The sequence below is a fragment of the Mobula birostris genome, chromosome 4, assembly GCF_030028105.1.
Source record: "Mobula birostris isolate sMobBir1 chromosome 4, sMobBir1.hap1, whole genome shotgun sequence".
NCBI lineage: Eukaryota > Metazoa > Chordata > Chondrichthyes > Myliobatiformes > Myliobatidae > Mobula > Mobula birostris.
In genome coordinates, this window is record NC_092373.1 from 107,248,963 (window position 1) to 107,275,994 (window position 27,032).

Below are 27,032 nucleotides of genomic sequence, written 5' to 3' on the forward strand. Positions count from 1 at the left end.
GCTTTAGATTTCCAGCATCTGCAGACTTTCTCCTGTTTAAAATTGCAGGCCAGTTAGCCCAACTTCAGTGGTTGGGAAGATGTTGCAGTTCTTGGCGGTAGGTGATGAAGTAGGCCGAAGTCAGTCACTGGGAGTCTTGCCTGACAAATCTGTTGGAATTCTTTTAGGAAATAACAGGCAAAAGGGAGTTAGTGGATGTTGTTTACTGGTTTTCAGAAGGCCTTTGACAAGGTGCTGCACACGAGGCTACTCAAGGAGCCTGTGGTATCACAGAAAAGGTACTAGCATGGATTGAAGCTTGGCCGAGTGGCAGGAGGCAAGGAGTGGGAATAAAGGGGGTTGACATGCCATGACTGTTGTTCTGCAGCAGTCAGTATTGTGACGGCTTCATTGCAAGTTACATGACAGTGATTTGGATGACAGATAGGATACAAGTTTAGCATTCATATTGAAAGGACAAGAATATACTGTAAGAGCAAGGATGTAATGCTGGGGGTTTACAGGGGTTTATTGAGACCACATTTGGAATATTGTGAGCAGATTTGGGCCCTCGATTTACGAAAAGATGTACTGCTATTGGAGAAGGTCTAGAGGAGGTTCTTGAGAATTATTCTGGGAACGAAAGGGCTGTAGGAGGAGTGTTTGGCTCTGAGCCTGTTCTTGCTGGAGTTCAGAAGAATGGGGGGGGGGTATTCTGAATACTGAACAACCTAGAAAGAGAGGATATGGGGAGATGTTTCCTATAGTGGGGGAGTCTAGGACCAGAGGACAGAGCCCCAGAATGGAGTAACATCCATTACGAATAGAGATGAGTCTCTTTAGTAAGAGGAATTCATAACTCATTGCCACAGAATTCATTGGCTGTGGAGGTCAAGTCATTGAATGTATTTAAAGTGGAGGTTGATAGGTTCTTGATTGTTCAAGGTTACGGGGAGAAGGCAGGAGAATGGGTTTGAGAGAGATAATAAATTAGCTATATTGGAATGGCAGTGCAGACTTGATGGGCCAAATGGCCTAATTCTACTCCCATGTCGTATGGTGGAGAAGATAATTTTCAATAAGTTAATTTGGACCACATAACATGTGCTTGATTCACAGGTGCAATTTATTTACTCCAGATTTATTTCCGTCTGCTCAGTGACAATGGAGACGTCAGGCAGGACAGTGGAATACTTCTGTGGGATGTGGGAAGGCAGGGAGACCTCCAGCATCCCAAGCAACTACAACTGCAAGTCGTGCATCTAGCTGCAACTTCCAACAATCCGTGTTAAGAGTTGGAACTGGGTGAACTCTGGATCATTTGGGAGGCTGAGGGGGTGTTAGATAGGACATATAGAGAGGTAGTTACACCCAAGGTGCAGGACACAGGAAACTGGGTGACAGGAAGGGGCAAGGGGTAAGGACCCAGTGCAGAGTATCCCTGCGGTTATCCCCCTAAACAACAGGTATACAACTTTGGATACTGTTGGGAGGGATTACCTAGCATAGAGAAGTCACAGTGGTCAGGTCTCTGGCACTGAGTCTGCCTCTATGACTCAGATGGAGGGGGGAGGAAAAGAGGCATGCTGCAGTAATAGGGGATTTGTGAGGAGAAGGGACAGGAGGTTCTGGGTTTGCAAAAATGAGATTCCCAGGTGCCAGAGTCCTGGATATTTCGGATCGAGTCCTCAGCATTCGTAAGTGGGAGGTCGTAATCTATATAGGCATGTAGGTACCAATGACATGGGTAGGAAGAGTGACAAGGTTCTGCATTGGAAACTCAGGGAGTTGGGTGTTAATTTAAAGGGCAGGGCCTCTTACAGTTGTGACCCCAGGATTGCTAAGTGCTAGTGAGGCCAGAACTAGGAAGATTGTACAGTTTAATACATGGCAAAGGAGTTGGTTTAGGAGAGAGAGCATAAGATTTTTGGATCATTGGGCTCTCTTCCAAAAAAGGTGGGATCTGTACAGAGGGATGGTTTGCACCTGAACTGGAAGGGGACTAATATACTAGGGGAAGGTTTGTTAATGCTGCCTGGTGGGGTTTAAGCTAGAGTTGCAGGGGGATGGGAACAGTTAGTGGAGAGGTTGTGGTGGAAGATGTTGGTAAGACATCAAAGTTAGGAATCAAAAGGCTGAGCATGGTGTGATTAGTGTCCTAAGCTGTGTATATTTCAATGCAAGAAGTATTGTAGGAAAGGCGGAAGATAGTGCTGAAGATGAGGTAGCTGGTTTACAAACAGGGGCATTGTATAGTGAGGAGAGATTGTTGATAGGGCAAAACTGCAGTCAATAGGATGAGTTGCAACGTAAAAGGTGGACAAACTCGAGAAAGGTGAATATAGAACCCTTTCTATATATAGAATATAGAAGATGTTATGTTTGAATGCGTGCCCTATACAGAATAAGATAAGTGAACTTGCAGCACAGTTGCAGGTTGGCAGGTATGATGTTATAGGCATCACTGAATCATGGCTAAAGGTTATAGCTGAGAGGTTAATGTCCAAGGAAACACAGTGAATCGAAAGAATAGGGAGGAAGGCAGTGGGGTGTCGTTGTTCTATTGGTAAAAAAAGAAATCAAATCATTACAAAGAGATGACAAGGGGTCAGAAAGTGTTGAAGGTGATGGAGTTGAGGAACTGAAAGGGTAAAAAAGACCCTGATGGGAGTTGTATACAGACCCCAAATAGTAGCAAGGATGTGGCCTACAAATTACAATGGGAGATAGAAAATACATTCCAGTCTCTTTGTACCAAATTTGTTATTGAGTTTATAATTTTGAAAATAAATAAAAAGATTTAAAAAGAAAGAAAATACATGTCAAAAGGGCAGTGTTATAATAGTCATGGGAGACTTCAATGTGGAGGTAGATTGGATTACAGGAGGGGGAATTTCTAGACTGCCCATGAGATGGCTTTGTAGAGCAGCTCGTGGTTGAGCCCACGAGAGGATCAACTATTCTGCATTGGATGTTCTTCAATAACCCAGAATTAAGGTAGAAGAACCCTTAGGAATAAGCGATCATAATGTGTTTGAATTCATCCTGAGATTTGAAAAGGAGAAGCTAACGTCAGATGTATCAGTATTACAGTGGAGTAAAGGGAATTACAGAGGCATGAGAGAGGAGTTGGCCAGAATTGATTGGTAAGGAACATCTGCAGAGCAGCAATGGCTGAAATCTCTGGAAGCAATTTGGAAGACACTGGATGTATACATCCCAAAGAGGAAGAAGTATTCTAAAGGCAAGATGACACAACAAAGAAAAGTTAAAGCCAACATAAAAGCCAAATAGAAGGCATATAATAGAGCAAGATTTAGTGGGAAGCTAGAGGATAGGGAAGCTTTTAAAAACCACCAGAAGGCAACAAAGCTGTCATTAAGAAGGTAAAGATGGAAGGTAAGCTAGCCAATAATATTAAAGATACCAAAAATTTCTTCAGATACATTAAGTGTAAAAGAGAGTGGAGAGTAGAGATTGGTCTGCTTTAAAACAATGCTAGAGAGATAGAAATGGGGTAACAATGGAATAGCAGATGAACTGAATAAGTATTTTGTATCAGTCTTCACTGTGGAAGACACTAGCAATATGGTGTAAGTTCCAGGTGTCAGGGGTCATGAAGTGTGTGAGCCTACAATTACTAGAGAGAATCTCTTGTGAAACTGAAAGGTCTGTAGGTAGGTAAGTCACCTGGACCAGATGGACTACGCCCCAGGGTTCAGAAAGAGGTGGCTGAAGAGATCGTGGAGGCATTAGTAATGAACTTTCAACAATCACAAGATTCTGGAATCATTCCGGAAGACTGGAAAATTGCAGATGTCCTCCCCTCTTCAAGAAGGGAGAGAGGCAGAAGAAAGGAAACTATGGGCCAGTTAGTTTGACCTCAGTGGCTGGGAAGCTGTTGGAGCCAATTATAAAGGATGAGGTCTCAGGGAACTTGGAGACACATGATAAAATCGACGATCGTCAGCCTGGTTTCATCAAGGGAAAACCTCGCCTGGCAAACTGGTTGAAATTATTTGAAGAAATAACAAGCAGGCTAGACAAGGCAGAATCGGTTTATGTTGTGTACTTGGATTTTCAGAAGGCCTTTGATAAGGTGCCACACATGAGGCTGCTTAACAAGATAATAGCCCATTGTATGACAGGAAAGATTCTATCATGGATAAAGCAGTGGCTGATTGGCAGGAGGCAAAGGGTAAGAATGAATGGAACCTTTTTAGGTTGGCTACTAGCGGCTAGTGATATTCCACAGGGGTCTGTGTTGATACCAATTCTTTTTAGGTTATTTGGATGATGGACTTGATGGCTTTGTTGCAAAGTTTACAGATGATATGAAGATAGGTGGAAGGGCAGGTAGTTTCGAGGAAGAGAGGCTACAGAAGGACTTAGATTAAGAGAATGACAATGAAATGGCAGATGGAAAGTGCATGGTCATGCACTTCATAAGAAATAAAAGGGTTGACTATTTTCTAAATGGAGAGAAAATACAGAAATCTGAAGTGCAAAGGGACTTTGGAGTCCTTGTTCAGGATTCCCTAAAGGTTAATTTGTAGGTTGAGTCTGTGGTGAGGGTGGCAAATGCGATGTTAGCATTCGTTTCAAGAGGATGAGAATATAAAAGCAAAGATGTAATGTTAAGACTTTATAAAGCATTGGTGAGGCCTCACTTGAAATATTGTGAGCAGGTTTTGATAGGATGTGCTGAAACTGGAGAGGGTTCAAAAGAGGTTCTCAGAAATGTTTCCAGGATTGAATGGCTTGTCATATGAAGATCATTTGTTGGCTTTGGGCCTGTATTCACTGGAATTCAGAAGAATGAAGAGTGACCTCACTGAAATATCGAATGTTGTAAGTCCTTGATAGAGTGGATATGGAGAGGATGTTTCCTGTGGTGAGGGATGTGGGAGAGCCCAAGACCAGAGGACACAGCCTCAGAATAGAGGGGCATCCTTTTTGGATGGAGATGAGGAGGGCATTCTTCAGCCGGAGAATGGTGAATCTGTGGATTTCTTTGCCACAGGCAGCTGTGGAAGCCAAATCTTTATCTATATTTGAGGCCGAGGTTGAATGATTCTTGATTGATCAGGGCATGATAGAATATAGTGAGAAGGCAGGAGATTGGGACTGAGAGGAAAATTAGATCAGCCATGAATAAATGCGGGAGCAGACTTGGTGGGCCAAATGGCCTAATTGTGCTCCTATATCTTATGGTCTTAAATCATGGTGTTAAATGACATTGCTGGATACACAGGTGCTATTTTAAAATACATGCAGCTTTTCTTTGCTTTTAGACCATAAGACCATAAGACAAAAGGAGCAGAAGTCGGCCATTCGGCCCATTGAGTCTGCTCCGCTATTTTATCATGAACTGATCCATTCTCCATATTCCCCATTCTCCAATTATCATAAGACTGCCCTTCTGACAAGCCTTTTCTATTTTCTGTTGTAATTTGTAGTCCATATCACTGCAGCTGTTTGGAGGCCTGTATACAACTGCCATCAGGGTTCTTTTACCCCTGCAATTTCTTAGCTCAACCCATAAAGATTCTGCACCTTCTGATCCTATATCACCTCTTTCTAATGATTTGATATCATTTCTTACCAATAAAGCCACACCACCCCCTCTGCCTACCTTCCTATCCTTCTGATACTCCGTGTATCCTTGGATGTTCAGCTCCCAGAGACATGCATCCTTTAGCCACATCTCAGTGATGGCCACAATATCATACATAGAAAATAGGTGCAGGAGTAGGCCATTTGGCCCTTTGAGCCTGCACTGCCATTTATTACGATCATGGCTGATCATCCAACTCAGAACCCTGCACCAGCCTTCCCTCCATACCCTCTGATCCCCCTAGCCACAAGGGCCATATCTAACTCCCTCTTAAATATAGCCAATGAACTGGCCTCAACTGTTTCCTGTGGCAGAGAATTCCACAGATTCACCACTCTCTGTGTGAAGAAGTTTTTCCTAATCTCAGTCCTAAAAGGCTTCGCCTTTATCCTCAAACCGTGACCCCTCGTTCTGGACTTCCCCAACATCAGGAACAATCTTCCTGCATCTAGCCTGTCCAATCCCTTTAGGATTTTATACGTTTCAATCAGATCCCCCCTCAATCTTCTAAATTCCAACGAGTACAAGCCTAGTTCATCCAGTCTTTCTTCATATGAAAGTCCTGCCATCCCAGGAATCAATCTGGTGAACCTTCTTTGTACTCCCTCTATGGCAAGGATGTCTTTCTTCAGATTAGGGGACCAAAACTGCACACAATACTCCAGGTGTGGTCTCACCAAGGCCTTGTACAACTGCAGTAGTACCTCCCTGCTCCTGTACTCGAATCCTCTTGCTATAAATGCCAGCATACCATTCGCCTTTTTCACCGCCTGCTGTACCTGCATGCCCACTTTCAATGACTGGTGTATAATGACACCCAGGTCTCGTTGCACCTCCCCTTTTCCTAATCGGCCACCATACCTGCCAATCCGTAGCTGTACAACAGGATCATCCACCTTTTTCCTTATGCTACATGCATTTAAGTATAACACCTTTTGTCATGCTTTTAAATTTTCCATGGGCAATCTTGGAGTTTAAAATGATTTGGCAAATATATCTATACAACTGAAGAAGCCTTTGTGGGACTTGCAGACTCTTCTACAGGTGGGTTAAAGGGATGATGACGTGAGTGTGTGTGAGACTTGAGAAGTGCTTCATTTCTGCCGACCATTCCTTCAGCTTCTATATTTTCTCAACACAAATCTGCATTGGCAGGTGATTAAAGATTCATTGCACAGAAAACAGGAGAGAAACATTCCTGTTAGAAGGAAAGACAGGGATGGAAAGATAAGAGAACCTTGGATGTCCAGAGAAGTGATGAATTTAGACGAGAAAAAGCTTCAGAATTTAGGATCAAACAAACTACTTGAGTATAAAAAAAAACCAGAAAAGAACTAAAGAAGGAATTGGGAAAGCCAGGAGGGGCCATGGAACATTCTTGGCAATTAGGGTTAAGCTGAATCCTAAGGCATTCTATACACAAATTGAATACACAAATTGAGAGCAAGACGATAACTAGGGAGAAGGTAGGACTACTCAAGGATAAAGATGCTAACATTTGCTTGGATGTAGAGAATGTAAGTGAGGTACTTAATGAATACTTTGCTTCAGTATTTATCATGAAAAAGGATATGGAGGACCAAGAGATCAGTTGGGAGGTTGAGGAGTATAAATACACTCAGTTGGGAGGTTGAAGAGGAAGTTTTGGGCCTCCTAATGAGTATTAATGTGGATAAGTCCCCAGGGCCTGATGGGATTTACCCTGTTATTGAAGGAGGCAAGTGGTGAGATTACTGGGGCCTTGACCAGTATCTTTGTGTCCCCTTGAGCCACAGGTGAGGTCCAGGAGGACTGGCGTGTGGCTAATGTTGAACCTCTATTTAAGAAGGGAACAAGGGAAAAGCTGGGAATTATAGACTGGTGAGTTTTGCATCAGTTGCAGGTAATTTGCTGGAGAAAATGCTTAGGGATAGGGTATATGAGCATTTGAAAAGCCATAGGGAGAGCCAGCATGCTTTGTGCATGGCATGTCGAGCCAGGTGATGAGAGAGAGTAGGGCAGTGGATGTGGTCTACGTGGATTTTAGTAAGGTGTTTGACAAAGTCCCTCATCCGTTGACAAAATCCAGAAGATTAAAATGCAAGAAGTCCGTGGTGATCTGTGCTGAAACCTCTGCAGTTCGTGATGTATATAAATAACCTGGATGAAAATGTAGATGGGTTTGTTCATAAGTTTGGGGTTGATACCAAGATTGGTGGAGTTGTGGCTAGTGTAGAAGACTAACAAAGAATATAGCATGATATAGAAAAATTGCAGATCGAGGCTAAGAAATGGCAGCTGGAGCTTAACCCAGATAAATGTGAGGTGTTGCACCTTTGTAGGGCCAATGCAAGGGCACAGTACATTGTTAGTGCAAGATTCTTTGTTGCTGAACAGAGAAATCTTGGGATCCGAGTTCATAGATCCTTGAAAGTGGCTACATAGGTTAATGAAGTGGTTAAAGCTAATGGAATGCTTTTATTAGTTGAGGCTTTGAGTTCAGAAATTAGGTTGCAACTTTATACAAGTCTGGTTAGGACACATCTGGAATATTGCATACAGTTCTGGTTTCCCACCATAGGAAGGCTGTTAAGGCTTTGGAGATGGTGTAGATGAGGTTTACCAGGATGCTGCCTGGTTTAGAGGGCATGTGCTGTCATGAGGGGCACAGATAGAATGAACAGAGATGATCTGTTTCCCAGGGTTGAAATGTTCAGAACTCGAGGGAATACATTGAAGGTGAGAGGGGTAGGTTCAAAAGGAATGTGGGGGTTAAGTTTTTTATTCAGAGATGTGGATGCCTGGAATGTGCTGCTTGGTATGATGGTAGAGGAAAATACATTGGATGCTTAGATAGGCACATGAATGTGAGGAAGATGGAGGGATATAGACATGGTATTGGTAGGGGGGATGAGTGTTTGGGTGTTTTAGATTCACAGTTTAGTTGGTTCAGTACAGCATTGTGTGCTAAATGGCCTGTTCTGGCACTGTACTTCTGTGCCCTGTGTTCTCAATTCAATATCAAATGAGTGGACCAGAGGAAAAGAACTTCCTCATGAGTTGCTCAAGGAAACTTATAAACAATTCAAGGGTGTCTTAATTGTACACTTGGTAATATTTTTATCTTCCCAAAACAGATTGCTTTGGGAATCTGAGGTCTGATACATGAATCATGTGGCAGCCCCGTTTGTCCTAGCTGAGTATAACTGCAGCCTTAATGCTGGGGATGTTGGTCTGTGAGAGGCCATTCACGTCAGTTTGTTTATCTTGTTTGGTTTGGTCTACGTTACTGAGGCAACAGTCAGTGGTATTTGTCTAGTGCTTTGATTGTCTTCTGTAGGAAGTCCATGTTTTGAGTAAGAATCAGAACTGAATAATAGACCATGAAGGTGCAAGAGATTACAGTTTCTGGAATCTGAAGCAATAGAATCTCAGTGGATCAGGCATCATCTGTGGAGGACAATAGACAGTCACTGTTTCCAGTCAACTCCCTTCATCTGGACAGGAAAGAAAGGGGGAAATATTCTCTGTAAAAAGATGGAGGAAAGTGTGGAACAAGAACTGGCAGGTAATAGGTGGATCTAGATGAGGGAGGGGAGGGCAGTACTGGGAGGTGCTAGGTGGAAGTGATAAAACACTGAAGCTGTTACAATCTGATAGGACAACTGAGCATGAAATATAGGGAGGGAGGGGAACAGGTATTGAGAGCAGGTGGGAATGGGCAGATGGAGAGGGTGGGGAGGGGGACCGGTGCTGGGAGGGGGTAGGTGATGGGCAGATAGGGAGGGTGGGGAGAAGAAAGACATGGGGAGATGGGAACCAGGAGGGAGGGAGGGGGATCGAGATGTAAGAGTCTTTGTGTGGATACAGTGCGAGTACCGAGGGAGGGAGGGGGATTGAGGTGTGAGGGTCTTTGTGTGGATACAGTGTGAGTACCAAGGGAGGGATTGCAGTGTGAGGGTCTTTGTGTGGATACAGTGTGAGTACCGAGGGAGGGAGGGGGATCGAGGTGTGAGGGTCTTTGTGTGGATACAGTGTGAGTACCGAGGGAGGAAGGGGGATCAAGGTGTGAGGGTCTTTGTGCAATACAATGTGAGTTCCTAGGGAGGGAGGGGGATCGATGGGGAGTGATGAGCAAATGAGAGAGGGAAACTATACCTAACAGTGGGATCCTGTTGCAGGTGGTTGAAGTTGTGAAGAATGAAGTGTTGGATTTGTAGGCTGATGAGGTGTTTGGTGAGCACAGAGGAACCATAATCCTTGTTCTATTTAGGGCAGGTGGGGTGATGGCAGCAATGCTGGAAATTTAGGACATATTGGTAAGGGCTCCATTGTGGGGAAATCCCATTTTCTAAAAAAAAATCTTGGGGGTCTTGTGGAAAGTCTCAATATGCTAACAGATGGGTTCTCCCAACCCCTACTCCCCCACACTCAAACTGCTATGGGTCTTGATGTGAAACTCTGACTGTCAGTTCCCCTCAGAGGTTGTTGCCTGAGTTGTTGAGGTCCTCCAATGCTTTTTGTCTTGCTAATAGCCCATGACCTCTGTGCTGTGTTTGGTGTCTTGATCGTTAAGTCCTCATTGCCTTAGTTGGTTTCATATTGTTCTGCTACACTGGTGAATTTCATTATCCATGTCTGCTTTTGCTGAAGGATGGTTTTTGAGTTATGGGAGTGGTCCATGTTCTCCAGCATCTCTCTCTGGTCTGGAGGCAACACATTTTTGATTACCTCCACTATCGCAGACAGTTGAGATGCAGTATAACAGTGAGGAAGACTAGGTCGATCATGCAGACCTTGTTTGACAGCCATCTGCTTAAGGTCAGGACATACGCCATCGTACATCAGGTGTAAAATGATGTCAGGCAGCCAAAGGTGAGGTTTTTCTCTGGATATCTCCCTACATGTTATGAACAGTGAAGGTTATAACCTTTGTGTTTCACTGTAGTGTGGGGTTAGGGAACTCTTTGGCCACTGGGGGGGGGTGGGGGTGAGGAGATCCTGGCAATCTCCTATGATGGTCATGGTTACAGTGCTTCTGAGGTCCTCTGGCATGTCCTCTTCTGAGAAGAGGTAAGAGGTGAAGGGGTAAATATGTGAACTTTTACAGTATAGAGGCCAAGCGTGGTGGTGAGGCTGTTTGCATGGCCTCCTGTAGAATAAAGCCTAGGTGCTGCTGTTGTTGATGACCATGTCCAAGGAATTCTTTTGAAGTATTCCTTCTAGGGAGGTCTAACACTCACCTATGCCTGATAGTCTCTCCTTTGTTCTTGGCTCTGAGCACAGTGACTGTTGGGTTGAGGGTGTTGTTCGGTCCATAGAGGGCTTTGGGACCTGAAAAATCTGCACGTCAGGCTTATCAGCTGGTTGGGCTCACTCCACATGCCTCTGATTATTTGGTCAGATGCCTGATGAGTGGTTTATTTTCCCTTTCCTAACACTGCAGTTTCCAATCCAAAAAAAGCACCACACACTTGAAATTAAATTGTGGAGAGACTGAATTAGCTGAGACTTTTCCCTGGAGTGAAGGAGGCTGAGCGGTGACCTTATATTTAGGTGCTTAACACCCAACGATGCACGATAAAAGGATAGAGAGGTTGGGGAGGCTCTATGGGTAAAAATTCAAATCTATGTCTGGAGAAAGACATGACATAGGACCGAAAGGTGTAGAATTCTTTGCGTAGAGTTAAAAACTACAAGGATAAAAAGACCCTGATGGGAGTTGGTATTCAGGCCCAGCTCAGTAGCTAGGATGTGGGGTAGAAATTCCAATGGGAAGTGGAAAAGGCATGTCAAAAGGGTGACTTTTAAAGGGTAACCCTCCCCCACCACCTTGTTCTGGTTTCTTTTCCTCCTTCCTTTCCAGTCCTGATGATGGGTCTTGGCCTGAAATGTCAACTGTTCATTCATTTGCTTCATCTGCAGTTTCTCCAGTGTTTTGTACGTATTCCTCTGGATTTCTGCTGAGTTTCTCCAGTGTTTTGTACGTGTTCCTCTGGATTTCTAGCATTTGCAGCATCTTTTGTGTTCACGTGCTCACATTTCAGACTCCTATTTCTTTAGTTCAATATGTTGGACCTACAAGAGGTGAGAAAGGAGCCTGTTTTGTTTTGTAGTTGTTCCTGCTGCTTGAGTTTTTCTGCTGAATGTTGAGAGTATGGCTATGCTGGTGCCAGAATATGTGGTGACATTTGCAGGCTGCCCCCTGGTTGTGTTGGTTGGTAACACAAACGATGCATTTCCCTGTATGCCTCGATGTACACACCTGATAAATACATCTGAATCAGACAAAGTGCATGTTATACATTCAAAACGGTGAGGGAGAGGAAAGAAAACACAAGTATAGTCCAAGTCCCTGAGCAACATGTAAGTTGATGGTACAGCTCCCGGCAATCCAGCCTGTCCTCCTGTCGGTTGAACCCTGGAGGGAGATGCCAGCTCCCAACCGAGCACAAACTCAGCACTGCTCTGCCTCCATCTTTGTCTCACCTGGGCTGCAGCAGCAGGCAAGCCCTAGGCCTGAAGCCTTGTCCTCGCTACAATCGAGGCCACACTGCTGCCTCGTCGCCTGTCTCAACCACCAAACCAGGGAAACCGGCCTGCGGCATATCACATTAATCAATGTCCAGCAGGGTCTTGCGATCACGAGAGAAACCTCCAAGACAGTCACTCACGGTTACCCTGCACGATGCTTTCACATACCAACTCCAGTGTCTTCAAGTTGCAGGCAGTAGCACAGTCTGCACCCAGGCCAGCCCTCCAAACCCAGACCAGCCCATCTGCCAGCTTCTCTTTCTCTCAGCCCGACCACTGGCTTCTCCTTCTCTCAGCTGGCAACTCTGAACAACGAACAGATCACTGATGTGACGTTGTTCTGTGGTTGGCCACTGAGAGGCTGCTGTATTCGAATGTGCCGCCATCTTACTGGAAGTGGCAGAACAGGTGCAGAATGAGGTCAAAATGGAACAAACTGTCCACTTCCTTAAGGCTGAGAAAATAAGAGGAGGGAGAATTGAATAGATGTATCATGTAACCCTCTCACTGGGGCTTGTAACAAACTCAGCTCGTTAGCTAACTGAGACTCAGCATTGCGTGGGTACCAGTGAGACGGCCACCTTCAATAATCAGCTCATGTCTAGGAACGGTATGATCCGGGTTCAGTCAGACAGGAAAGTTGGAATGTTCCCATGGGGGAGTGAAAATTGTGGTGAATGCTGGGTAAATACTGCCCCATGCAAAGTTATTATTCACCAGGAAATAACAGATTATGCGCTGGAATAAAATTACAATGGAAGTATATTTACCTACATTTCAACTTAAACAGTTAACAGAAAAGGGGGCCCATTACAGTTAAACCAGTCTAACTGTGTACATAAAAGTTGGAGCTCGTTTCTGAGGTAGTTAGGTGTATCGCTTTATTCCCGGTGCTGAACTCCCATTACCAGCCACAGGTTGAACTTCCCTCGAAGAGCATCATGAACAAACTGGTTATCTCGGAAGTATTGGCACTTCCTCCCTGAAACCATTTGTCTGCACACAGCACCCCTTGCAACAGCATCTCCCCTTCAGGTGGGACCCCCAAGCATCTTCCCTTGTGCTTTTCTCTGCACCTCCTCCCAAAAGATCCCAAACCAGACAACTCTCCTTCAGAAATCTGATCCCGCCCAGCTCTCTTAAATCTTCCATTGCATCCAACTGGGCAAAGTGTTACAACATGTTACCAGAACAAACCCAACTGGCTGACACAACTTTCCTGAGTTGGGCAAATGGCTCCTTTTCTTAGCTGAAGCCATGCTATGAGCTAACATAACTAAGAGGACACGCTGCTCTTAAAGTTAAAATACCTCACAGCATAGCAGTAGAAGTGCAATAAAACATGTTCTTAACTGGGGCAGTACATGCAGAAAAAGCAAGGGGGAATAGAAGTTCTTGTATCTTGAAACATCAGCCCAATAGCACTGGTGAGAGTGCCTTCATCAGAAGGGTTTTAGCAGTTTAAGGTGGCAGGGTAATAAATGACCAGTAATAATTCTCATACCCTGAAAATGAATCTTCAGCAAAATGTCATTGAATACCAAATAAAATATTAATCAAGAAAAGTTGTTTCAAATTAAAAAAATCTCATTTCACTGATTTTTTTTTAAAAAAAAGGTTTAAAATGTTTAAACAAGATTTTTTGCCTTTCTAGGGTTTGACATGCCATCTTCTGACTGCGTCGCTAATTGGAGCTTTTGGTTCATCGTTTCTGTATGGTTATAATTTATCAGTAGTAAATGCACCCGCAGTGGTAAGTGAATTAAAGTGGGAAAAAAAGCATGTTATAGATTTGCATAATGTATTCCCCCAATTTTCCTTCACACAATGAGTATTGATGGCTTTCGGTCCTCTGGAAGCCATCAAAATCCATATGAATGTTCTGGATGTGTCCAACCCTTTAGTTTCTCCTTTATAATCCACCTTTTAGTCACCACTTTCTACAACATGTCCTCCTTTGGTTCAATATATTTTAGTTTTTTTATAATTATCTGTAAAATTTAAAACTATTATGAATTGTTGTGAAGTGAGCCCTTTGCAGCCGGATTACATTTTTTGAACCTGTACATTAATATACATTGAATTTGTTTTTTAGAAATATGAAAATGTTTTATTGCTGTAAAAATTTCAAAGGCACCAAATGATAATGATGCAGCATATTTCTGGCACAAAACTGTCATTTGGTTTTATGGGTGAGTTTATATCAAAGCTCAAAATAGCGTTCATAGAAAAATAACTTCAAAACTACCGATGAATAAAGATTTCATGTAAAGATTAAATCTAAAATAGCAAAGCTTTTTGAGAGTGAGTTTCACTTTAGAGTAGCGAGATTTGTGCAAGAGTGGGAACCATTAAAAAAGGCAGGTTTCATTGAGAACGAGTTTCACTTAAGCCAATAAAAAGAGGCAAGGTTTAAGTGGCCTGGTCATTGTGGGAGTGGGCAGAGTTTGAGTGGTGAATTGAGGCTCAATAAGCTTCAGTGAGAAGAGGTGGAGGCCATTTTGAATTGGCCATTTTATAAGTGGACCAGTGGAGGAGCCTATGATATGAGGCTTTGGCAAGTAGGTGCAGATGAATAACAGTTAAGAATAGGTAAGGGTGCTTTAATAAAGCATTAGTTTTGTGGAACTAAAGGTATCAAATTACAATAAATTAAATAAAGCAGGGATGCAGGATCAGGTGAGGTGCTGTAACTGCATGAAGTGGGAGCAGATGGGCCCCATTGTGGCTCCTGGTGAGCCCATCTGCAGCAAGTGTTGACTGCTCGAGGAACTCGGGCTCAAAGTTGATGACCTGGAATCTGAGCTTCAAACATTGCGGCACATCAGGGAGGGGGAGAGTTACTGTGTTTAAGGAGGCAGTCTTGTCCATTAAATGAATTAGTATGAATTCAGTCAGAGCCAGGGTGTGACTGCAAGTGAGGCAGGTAGGGGAATCCAAGAGATAGGGGAGCCTCAGCCCTTGAGCTTGGTCAACAGGTCTGAGATAGTTGTTTCCTGTAAGGGTGAGAGTGATGGGTGTAGGAAGGATGAACAACCAAACAGTGGTTCAGGGAGCCATTTAAAAGGAGCAAAGAGAGACACACAATTGGGAATATAGACACAATTCTCTCGCAAGGATGAGCAGAGGTATTTGAAATGGGAGGGAAAAGATCCAGTTGTTGCAGTCCAACAATTAGGAAGAACAATGAAAAAAAAAAGTTGTGCTGAGGGAATTTGAGCAACTGGCAACTAATTTAAAACACAGAATCAAAAAGTAATAATGTTCGAATTATTACCTCTGGCATGTGTAAGTTGGCACAGGGCTAATAGGATCAGAGAGCTAAATGTGTGGCTAAGAGATTGGTGTGGGAGAAGTGGTTCTCCCTCAACTAAGAGACTGGTCCCTCAACGCCAGTTCCATAGCAAAGAAAGCCCAGCAGCGTCTCTACTTTCTGCGAAGGTTGAGAAAAGTCTATCTCCCACCCCCCCATCCTCACCACACTCTACAGAGGTTGTATTGAGAGCATCCTGAGCAGCTGCATCACGGCCTGGTTCGGAAATTGCACCATCTCGGATCGCAAGACCCTGCAGCGGATAGTGAAGGCAGCTGAGGAGATCATCGGGGTCTCTCTTCCCGCCATTACAGACATTTACACCACATGCTGCATCCGCAAAACAAACAGCATTATGAAGGACCCCACGTACCCCTCATACAAACTCTTCTCCCTCCTGCCATCTGGCAAAAGGCACCGAAGTATTTAGGCTCTCACAACCAGACTATATAACAGTTTCTTCCCCCTAGCCATCAGACTCCTCAATACCCAGAGCCTGGACTGACACCAACCTACTGCCCTCTACTGTGCCTATTGTCTTGTTTATTATTTATTGTAATGCCTGCACTGTTCTGTGTACTTTATGCAGTCCTGGGTAGGTCTGTAGTCTAGTGTAGTTTTTGTGTTGTTTTACATAGTTCAGTGTAGTTTTTGTATTGTTCATGTAGCACCATGGTCCTGAAAAATGTTGTCTTGTTTTTACTGTGTACTGTACCAGCAGTTATGGTTGAAATGACAATAAAAAGTGACTTGACTTGACTTGGGTTGTGAATTTGTAGGACATTGGCACCAGTGTTGGGGAAGGAGCGAGCAACTGCAATGAGACCAGCTCTGCCTGAACCATGCTGGGACTAGGGGCTTAGTAAATTGCATTACCAGGGTTGTGGACTGGGCTTTAAGCTAAATAGTGGGGGGTGGGGGAGGGGAGTGGGTTTAACAGCTTGGAAAAGTAAGGATAAAGTACAAGAGAAAGGGTGCACAGAGGTTACAGATGTGCCTAGAATAGAAAGAAAATAAAACTTTAGAAAGGGTATAGAATTTAACTTCCAGTAATATGGAGACAAAATTGAAAAGGGTGATGTAGGACTGAAGGTGTTATATTTGAATGTACTTGAAATAAGGTAGCAGATTAAGAAATTAATTGGCAGGTATGACATTGTGGGCATCACTGAGTCATGGCTCAAAGAAAATCACAGCTACAAGCTTAACATCCAATGATGCATGTTGTATCAAAAGGCCAGGTAGAGGGGCAGGGGGGTGGGGTGGCTCTGTTGCCTAAAAATTTGAGTAAAATCCTTAGAATGAAGTGACATGGGATCACAAGATGTAGAATCCTTGTAGGTGGAGTTAAAAAAAACTGCAAGGGTTAAAATACTCTGATGGGAGTTATATACAGATGTCCAAGCAATAGCCAGGATGTGGGCTATAAATTACAATGTGAGAGAGACAAAACATGTAAAAAAAGGTCAATGTTACAATGTTCATGGGAGATTTCGGTATGCAGGTAGATTATGAGAATCAGGTTGGTGCTGGATCCTGAGAGAAGTGATCCTACAAATCCTGTAGAATGTCCACAAGATGGATCTTTAGAGCAGCTTGTGGTTGAGCCCACTAGGGAAAAGACAGTTTTGGATTTGGTGTTGCATATGAACCAGATTTAATTAGGGATTTTAAGATAGGGAACCTTTAGGATTCTAACATGATAGAATTCACCCTGCAGCTTGAGAGGGAGAAGATAAGATCTGATATATTTGACATTTCAGTGGAGTAAAGGGAACTACAGAGGCATGAGAAACAAGCTGAGCAAAGTTGATTGGTGGGAAGACCAGCAGGGATGATGGTAGAGTAGCAATGGCTGAAGTTAATGGGAGTAAGGGAAGGTGCAGGATCAGTTAATCCTGAAGAAGAATAAGCCTTTGAAAGGGAGGATGAGGCAACTGTGGTTGACAAGGTTTTAACTGAAGCCTGGTTTATACTTCTGCGTCAAAGCATCGCCGTAAGGTCTGTGTCACCGCAAACCCTATGCAAAGCTGACGCGAGAGCCTGCATTGCTGCAACACGCACCTCTCCCAAAATGTAACCGCACGTTGCGGCAACGCAGAACGTAAGAACTGTGATTGGTCCGCTTGGTAGCATCGCATGTCATCCTACGCTGTAATAGCTTCCCATTGGGTGACTGAAGGGCAGGGAAGGAACTCTGGCTGCAATGCTTTCCATAAAGCTTTACAGACCTCCGAAATTATGGAGGACACATTTCGCACGAAAAAAGACGCTTGCGTCTTGTTTACCCCGAGACTACCCTGACCATGAAGCCTTGCGCAGGCAGGTGAGTGTGCATGTGTGACGTGCGTGAATTACCGAGCGACGCAGACACACCAATGTACAAGTATAAATGCTCACAACGCGCGTAGGCCACTTGCATAGGTTACGGCATCCAGTTAAAGCAAAAGTATAAACCAGGCTTTACAGGAAGCACAATGATGACTTGCTGGCAGCAAGAACAACTACAGGTGTCCCCCGCTTTTCGAACGTTCGCTTTACGAAATCTCACTGTTACGAAAGACCTACATTAGTACCCTATTTTCGCTTTCAGAAGGTGTTTTCACTGTTACGAAAAAAAATCCAGTGTGCGATAAAAGGCAGCGCACCACAAGCAGCCGCTCTGCCCCGGATTCTCGCCGGCATTGCTTTAACACATGCCTGTGAGCAGCCGTTTGCAGGATGGTATCTTGTTCTATGGTATCAGAAAAGCCTGAAAGAGCTCGTAAGGGTGTTACACTTACGGTAAAACTAGACATAATTAAGCGTTTTGATCGTGGTGAACGAAGTAAGGACAACGTGAGTTTGGCTTGTGGAAGTTGACGAAGATGATGTTGAAGAGGTTTTGGCATTCCATGACCAAGAACTGACAGATGAAGAGCTGATGCAATTGGAAGAAAAAAGGATAACAATTGAAACCAAATGAGTAATGATAAAGTACGACTTTAATTTTGAAAGGGTACGTCAGTCTATGGGATATTTGCAGGATGGTTTGAGTCCTTATTAAAGAATTGTGTGATAGAAAAATACGCGAGGCTCAGCAGTCAAGCAAGCCTTCCACATCAGCCACAGCAGACAACGAACCTCGACCTTCGACATCGAGGCGGGCAGTTATAGGAGAAGATGAGCTGCCTGCTCTAATGGAAACAGACGACGAGATGACACCCCAGTGTCCCACCACCCCAACCCCCAGGCCACAGACAGATACCGATTCGCGGAGAATGCAAAGGTAGCCGGGAGGCACACAGCACATCTTTAAGAAAAAAGCCGAAATAAACATGCTAATTAATTAGGTGCCGCCGACACGTAATTATTGGCCCAGATCAGAGACGACGCAATCGGAAATCGGCACTGATCTGGGCTGACAATTACAAGTGGCACCTAATTAATTAGCTTGTTTGTTTCGGCTTTTTTCTTAAAGATGTGCAGTGTACCTCCCGGCTACCGCTGGACCCCTGCATGCTTCGCGGCAATGTATCGGTCGGCAGCATGGAGAGCGGGGACCACTGCACCACCCAACCTCCGACTCAGCCTAACACACCATCATCAGTGTGCTCGGCGCTGTCTTCCCGATTCTGGTAAGTGATACTACACTGTACATATTATTTCTACTTTATATCGGCTGTGTATTTTTACGTGTTATTTGGTATGATTCAGCAGCTTCTTAGCTTAAAGGTTACTGGAGAGCGCTTGCGCCGTGATTTTGCCAACAGCGCTTGCGTGAGATTTTCTGCCGACGGCACTTGCGTGAGATTTTCGCTCCGGAGAGCAGTTGAGTAATGATTGTGGAAAAGTATTTCTACTTTATATAGGCTGTGTATTTATCATATCATTCCTGCTTTTACTATGTGTTACTGTTATTTTAGGTTTTATGTGTTATTTGGCATGATTTGGTAGGTTATTTTTGGGTCTGTGAACGCTCACAAAATTTTCCCATATAAATAAATGGTAATTGCTTCTTCGCTTTATGACATTTCGGCTTACGAACCGTTTCATAGGAACGCTCTACCTTCGGATGGTGGGGGAAACCTGTATTGACTTCTTTATTACTCACTTTTCTCAAATGATCACTGCAATCAGTAGCCCGTTTGGAGTTGAGTTTTTGAACTTGGCACCTTTGCAGTCTGAACTGAAGTCTTGAAGCTGTAGGACAGTTGTGGTGTGTATGGGCCAAATTGAGGAGGTGAGACCTGCGCTCGAGAGTAGGGAATGAGCCAATGTTTGGCCATTCCTGAAGTGAAGTTGGAGGCGATTTGAAGTGGTAGAACCAAGGCAAAGCAGAGTCGAGGTAACCATGCCTGAGAGCGACGAACAAGCCGGTGTTTGACCGATTTAGGCTCCAGGCCAGATTGAAAAGGTAAGGGTGTTGGGGCCGGAGTTCTGCTCGCTGTTCCAGGAGGTTTACTTGTCTCTGCACTGAACTGGTGCCTTGGCCTGCAACTAACGGGCTCCTGGATCAGCTGTAACTAGCTTCATGCATGTGGACTCACTTCCGTGGACAATAGTTCTGAATCTTATTTGCTTACCTTTATTGTTTGCACTTTTTTTTGTAGGCATATTTGATGTTTGATGGTCTTTTTTGACGGTTTAAGAGACATAGAGTCATAGAAAAGTACAGCACAGAAACAGACCCTTCAGCCCATCTAGTCTGTGCTGAGCCATTTAAGCTGCTTACTCCTATCGACTTGCACTAGGACCATAACTGTCCATATCCTTACCATCCATGTACCTCTCCAGACTTAAAGTGGCATGCAAAAGTTTGGGCATCCCTGGTTAACATTTCTGTTACTGTGAATAGCTAAGTGTGTAAAAGATGATCTGATTTCCAAAAGGCGTAAAGTTAAAGATGACACACTTCTTTAATATTTTAAGCAAGATTACATTTTTATTTCCATCTTTTACAGTTTCAAAATAACAAAAAAGGAGAAAGGCCTGAAGCAAATGTTTGGGCACCCTGCATAGTCAGTACTTAGTAACACCCGCTTTGGCAAGTATCACAGCTTGTAAACGCGTTCTGTAGCCAGCTAAGAGTCTTTCAATTCTTGTGAAAGCAGATATGATAGTGGAATCCAGACAGACATAGGACCATGCATGTAATGGAAGGATACAGACTACTACCATTCACTACTTTGTCTCAAATTTCTTTTTAACATTCCCTTCTCACCTTAAAGCTATGCTCTATAACAGGGTTTCTCAACTGGGGTTCTTCAGAACCCTAGGGTTCCACAAGTGATCATCATTTAAAAATAAACATTATTTTTTGAACTTCGCGCAACATGTGATGCTAATGTTCACAGTGGTGAGCAGTGACTGAACAGACCCATTAGCAATCTCATTAGAGGTCTCTCAGCCCAGTGTGGCAGTGCACAGTAGGACCGTGTTTATTTGTTTGAGTCCATTCTCAGTTTTTGACACGAGATAGGGGAGTAGGGTAGGCTGATAATTTGTGGGTACGGAGGGGAAGACAGTAGGCTTATAATTGGTGAGTGTTGTATTGCAAAGAGGAGAGGAAGGTAGGCTGATAATTGGTGAGTGCTGTATTGCACAGAGGGGAGGATGGTAGGCTGATAATTGGTGAGTGTTGTATTGCACAGAGGGGATGACGGTAGGCTGATAATTGGTGAGTGCTGTATTGCATGGAGGAGAGCATGGTAGGCTGATAATTGGTGAGTGTTGTATTGCACAGAGGGGAGGATGGTAGGCTGATAATTGGTAAGTGCTGTACTGCATGGAGGGGAGGACAGTAGGCCGATGAGCATGAAATGTGTTTTCTGAGCATTGAAATCCGTGTGTGCTTATCTCAAGTTTGGCCCAGAATTGAGTATTTGTGCAGTAAAAAAAACAAGCACTGGTTTGAGCCTGGTCATGTTACTTGGTAAGACATATAAAATAGTGTCTTGGGCTATATTTTCATTCATATTTCTTTGGCTTATGGTAGTTGATAAAATTAATTGACATGTTGAATAGTAAAGTTCATGTTATAAATAGCATTAATTAAAATCATTTTACAATTTTCATTTAAATAAAATCCTTTAGAAATATTAAATTCCATTTTTGCTTAAGCCAGTTATTTAACAGAAATTTGTTGTGTTTGCATTACATGTTTTTAAGATTTATGAAAGGAAATGAAAGACATTTCAAGAAAGGTAAGCTAAGCATAACCACCTGTTTGTTTTCAAGAAAGGCTGGCTAAAAATTCATTCTCTACTCAAAAGAGCATTGACAATTATTTTTTGATTATTATATCTACAACCTACTGATTATGCTAATGTACCATGAGCTCTAGATATAGTAATTTTTATGCAGGGGTTCCTTGAGACCTGAAAATTATTTTAAGGGTTTCTCCAGGGCAAAAAGGTTAAGAAAGGCTGTTCTATAATATTTGATATTACCACCCTCAGGAAAAGACTGATGACCTACCTTATCTTAATCTGATGTTCAGTCCTGAAAAAGAAGTAGTTCAATCCCGGTTTGCCCATGCCATTGACCAGAATTGCAGATAGAAAACTCAAATAAACAAAGCAGAAAATCTTGGAAAAGCTCAACAGGTCAGGCAGGATCTGTGGAAGGGGATACACATAAAAATTGCTGGTGAATGCAGCAGGCCAGGCAACATCTATAGGAAGAGGTACAGTCGGCATTTCGGACCGAGACCTTTCATCAGGACTAACTGAAAGAAGAGATAGTAAGAGATTTGAAAGTGGGAGGGGGAGGGGGAGATCTGAAATGATAGGAGAAGACAGGAGGGGCAGGGATGAAGCTAAGAGCTGGAAAGTTGATTAGCAAAAGAGATATGAGAGGCTCATGGGACAGGAGGCCTAGGGAGAAAGAAAACGGGAGGGGGGAAGCCTGGAGGATGGGCAAGGAGTATAGTGAGAGGGACAGAGGGAGAAAAAGGAGAGAGAAAGAAAAAACTAATAATAAATAAATAAGGGATGGGGTACGAAGGGGAGGTGGATCATTAACGGAAGTTACAGAAGTCAATGTTCATGCCATCAGGTTGGAGGCTACCCAGACGGAATATAAGATGTTGTTCCTCCAACCTGAGTGTGGCTTTATCTTTACAGTAGAGGAGGCCGTGGATAGACACATCAGAATGAGAATGGGACATGGAATTAAAATGTGTGGCCACTGGGAGATCCTTCTTTCTCTGGCAGACAGAGCGTAGGTGTTCAGCAAAACGATCTCCCAGTCTGCGTCGGGTCTCGCCAATATATGGAAGGCCGCATCGGGAGCACCGGACGCAGTATATCACCCCAGCCGACTCACAGGTGAAGTGTCGCCTCACCTGGAAGGACTGTCTGGGGCCCTGAATGGTGGTGAGGGAGGAAGTGTAAGGGCATGTGTAGCACTTGTTCTGCTTACAAGGATAAGTGCCGGGAGGGAGATCAGTGGGAAGGGGTGAGGGGGACGAATGGGCAAGGGAGTCGCATAGGGAGCGATCCCTGCGGGGGAGGGGGGAGGGAAAAATGTTCTTAGTGGTGGGATCCCGTTGGAGGTGGTGGAAGTTACGGCCTCCTCTACTGTCAAGATGAAGCCACACTCAGGTTGGAGGAACAGCACCGTATATTCCGTCTGGGTAGCCTCCAACCTGATGGCATGAACATTGACTTCTCTGACTTCCAATTAATGCCCCACCTCCCCATCGTACCCCATTTATTTATTATTATTATATATATTTTTTTCTCTCTCCTTTTCTCCCTCTGTCCCTCTCACTATACTCCCTGCCCATCCTCTGGGCTTCCCCCACTCCCCCTTTCTTTCTCCCTAGGCCTCCCATCCCATGATTCTCTCATATCCCTTTTGCCAATCAACTTTCCAGCTCTTAGCTCCATCTCTTCCCCCTCCTGTCTTCTCTTATCATTTTGGATCTCCCCTCCCCCTCCCACTTTCAAATCTCTTACTAGCTCTTCTTTCAGTTAGTCCTGACGAAGGGTCTCGGCCTGAAACTTCGACTGTACTTCTTCCTATAGATGCTGCCTGGCCTGCTGCGTTCACCAGCAATTTATATGTGTGTTGCTTGAAATTCCAGCATCTGCAGATTTCCTCGTGTTCGTGTGGAAGGGATAAATGAGTTAATGTTTGAGATCTAAAAACCTTGAATCAGAACTGGGAAAGGGATAAAAACATGTTATCTTGAAGTTACAGGGAGAGAAGGAAAGTGTAGATATGGCTCAGTACCATCTCGACTATTAAATGCTGGCCTTGCCTGAGATGTTTGTGTCCTGAAAATAAATAAACAAAAGTTAATATAATACTATTGTAAGTTAGATTTAGAGCTTGCTTACGGACTTCATTGTGAACTACAAACCAGAGTAGGATTTATGCATTTTTGTCCTGGGGAGTACGATGGAACAGAAGGACCGAGGAGCATAAATACACAGTTCACTGAAAGTAGCATCTCAGGTGGATAAGATGGTAAAAGAGGTGTTTGGTACTCTGCTATTCATTAAGTTTAGGAGTTGGGGTACGTAACAGTTCCTGAGATCCTGAGAACGATGCCGTCTGGACTTCAGCCATCTGGCACTTAGCTCCTGGTAGGGTCACCCATGGCAGTCAGCTCAAGGGGGAGGTTCCAGACAAAGAATGATCCAACCAAGACCTCAACGATGGAGCTGGTTAAAATGATGACTCACTACAACGGCATTGTAGGGTCCCCAGTCGTTTTGCATTCCATGCCACTGAACCCTGACACGGTCAGTCAAGAACCATGTGGTGGCATCAGCCTCTGCACATTAAACAAAGTCATGCTCAGGCTTTTGCATTGAGGGAATCCACCATACATTTACATAAGTTCGCTATTCTTCACTCCCAGATGAGCTCAACACCTTTTATACACAATTTGAAAGGTTCATTTGTTAAACTATACAGGTGTCCCCCACTTTTTGAACATTCGCTTTCCGAAACTTCACTGTTACGAAAGACCTACATTAGTTCCCTGTTTTTGCTTTCTGAAGGTGTTTTCACTGTTATGAAAAAAGCAGCGCGCAAAAAAAAATCAGCGCACAATAAAAGGCAGCGCGCGCCCCGAGCAGCCGCTCTCCCCTGGATTTGGAACGGGATTCTCACCAGCATTGCTTTAACATATTCCTGTGAGCAGCCGTTTGCAAGATGATTTCTAAGGTGTCGGAAAAACCTGAAAGAGCTCGTAAGGGTGTTACACTTAGTGTAAATCTAGACATAATTAAGCCTTTCGATCGCGGTGAACGAAGTAAGGACAACGTGAGTTTGGCTTGTGGAAGCTGACGAAGATGATGTTGAAGAGGTTTTGGCATCCCATGACCAAGAACTGATAGATGAAGAGCTGATGCAATTGGAAGAGGAAAGGATAACAATCGAAACTGAATTCAGTAGCAAACTGAACGTGAAGCAACTGCGTGAGGTTTTCGCTGCAATGATAAAGTACAACTTTAATTTTGAAAGGGTACATAGGTCTAGAGGATATTTGCAAGATTGTTTGAGTCCTTGGAAAGAACTGTATGATAGAAAAATGCGCGAGGCTCAGCAGTCAAGCAAGCCTTCCGCATCAGCCATAGCAGACGACGAACCTCGACCTTCGACATCGAGGTGGGCAGTCATAGGAGAAGATGAGCTGCCTGCTCTAATGGAAACAGACGACGAGATGACACCCCAGTGTCCCACCACCCCAACCCCCAGGCCACAGACAGATACCGATTCGCGGAGAATGCAAAGGTAGCCAGGAGGCACACAGTACATCTTTAAGAAAAAAGCCAAAATAAACATGCTAATTAATTAGGTGCAGCCCGACGTGTAATTGTTGGCCCAGATCAGAGACGACGCAGTCGGAAATCGGCACTAATCTGGGCCGACAATTACGTGTCGGGCGGCACCTAATTAATTAGCATGTTTATTTCGGCTTTTTTCTTAAAGGTGTGCTGTGTACCTCCCGGCTACTGCTGCACCCCTGCATGCTTCACGGTTCGGTATCTGTCGGCGGCCTGGAGGGTGGGGGCCACTGCACCACCCAACCTGCGACGACTCAGTCTAACACACCATCATCAGTGTGCTCGGTGCTGAATCAATTCCGGTAAGTGATACTACACTGTACCTACATTATTTCTACTTTATATAGGCTGTGTATTTTTACGTGTTGTTTGGTTTGATTTGGCAGCTTCATAGCTTAAAGGTTACTGGAAAGCGCTTGCGCCGTGTTTTTGCCAACAGCGCTTGCGTGAGATTTTTGCTATGGAGAACAGTGCGGTAATGATTGTGGAAAAGTATTTCTGCTTTATATAGGCTGTGTATTTGTCATGTGCTTTTACTATATGTTAATATTATTTTAGGTTTTATGTGTTATTTAGTATGATTTGGTAGGTTATTTTTGGGTCTGCGAATGCTCACAAAATTTTCCCATATGAATAAATGGTAATTGCTTCTTTACGACATTTCGGCTTACGAACCGTTTCATGGGAATGCTGTACCTTCGGATGGCGGGGGAAACCTGTACAACTCTGAAATTCTTCTTCTCCAGGTAGCCATGAAACCAAGAAAGAAAGAAAAGAAAGGCAACACAATCATCAATCCCCAAACCCCTCCAGCAGAAAAAGCAAACAAAACGGAACAGGCACATTGTTCCCAAAATCCCCACCCAGCCTCACAACAAAAAATGAGAAAGATCGGGTGAAAAACACAGAATACAAAAAACTTTAAAGTCTATAGTCCAAGTCCACATCTAAAATGTAGAAAACCTGGGCAACATTCTCTTGGCACAGCAGCAGGCTCTCCTCCCTCTGGTAGCGTCACAGATCAATCCTCAGTGATCAAAAAGCTTGCAGCCTGTACTCACCTTCTGCATTTGCATCAATGTTTCGATCTCCAACGTTACTTTAATCAATACACAATGGAAGCTTCAATCGGCGAAATGGAGTCCAACATTGGCTTGCATCCCGTCCCGCAGCCTTCTCAGCACGCTGCCTCTGCCTCCCAGAATCCCTCAGAGACAGCAGAGTGCTGGAACATCCAAACAATCTCCAAAGAGCAAATCACAGGCTCCAACAGTTCCAGAATCACATCCAAGACAAAAAGAAACATAAAAGATATAAAGGAAGTGAAATGTATGGTCTCATGATTTATTCAGAAGATGTCGATCGGAGGAGCAGGTGCCATCTTGACTGGTAGATCAGAAGGGAGAATAAAGTACAGCTGTGAGGATCCCTGCGGCACCTGATGACCCTGTGATCCTCTGTCTCGGAGGCCGATGTCAGAATATCTTTTGAGAAGGTGAATCCTCACAAGGCAACAGGCCCAGATGATGTACCTGGTAGGGTTCTGGAAACCTGTGCCAACCAACTGGCGGGTGTGTTCAAAGATATATTCAATCTCTCATTGCTGCAGTTGCTTCAAAGGGGCAACAATTATACCAGTGCCCAAGAGGAGCAGGGTGAACTGCCTCATTGACTATTGTCCAGCAGCACCCACAGCTATGGTGATGAAGTGCTTGAGAGGTCAATTATGGCTGGAATCAAGTCCTGAGTAAGAAAGGACCTGGACCCACTGTAATTTGCCTATCGCAACGGTGGGTCTACAGTGGATGCAATCTCATTGGCTTTT

The 27,032-nt window shown here is 44.0% G+C and overlaps 1 protein-coding gene across 2 annotated transcripts in view; it reads left to right on the plus strand.

Moving 5' to 3' along the window:
- Nucleotides 1-27,032, plus strand: part of slc2a9l2 (solute carrier family 2 member 9, like 2) — a 263,120-nt gene that overhangs the window by 1,765 nt on the left and 234,323 nt on the right. For both annotated transcript variants that reach the window (XM_072254680.1, XM_072254681.1), the window contains exon 2: nt 13,764-13,862. In XM_072254680.1, the coding sequence (XP_072110781.1) occupies nt 13,764-13,862 (99 nt within the window). The remainder of the gene's footprint in view (nt 1-13,763; nt 13,863-27,032) is intronic.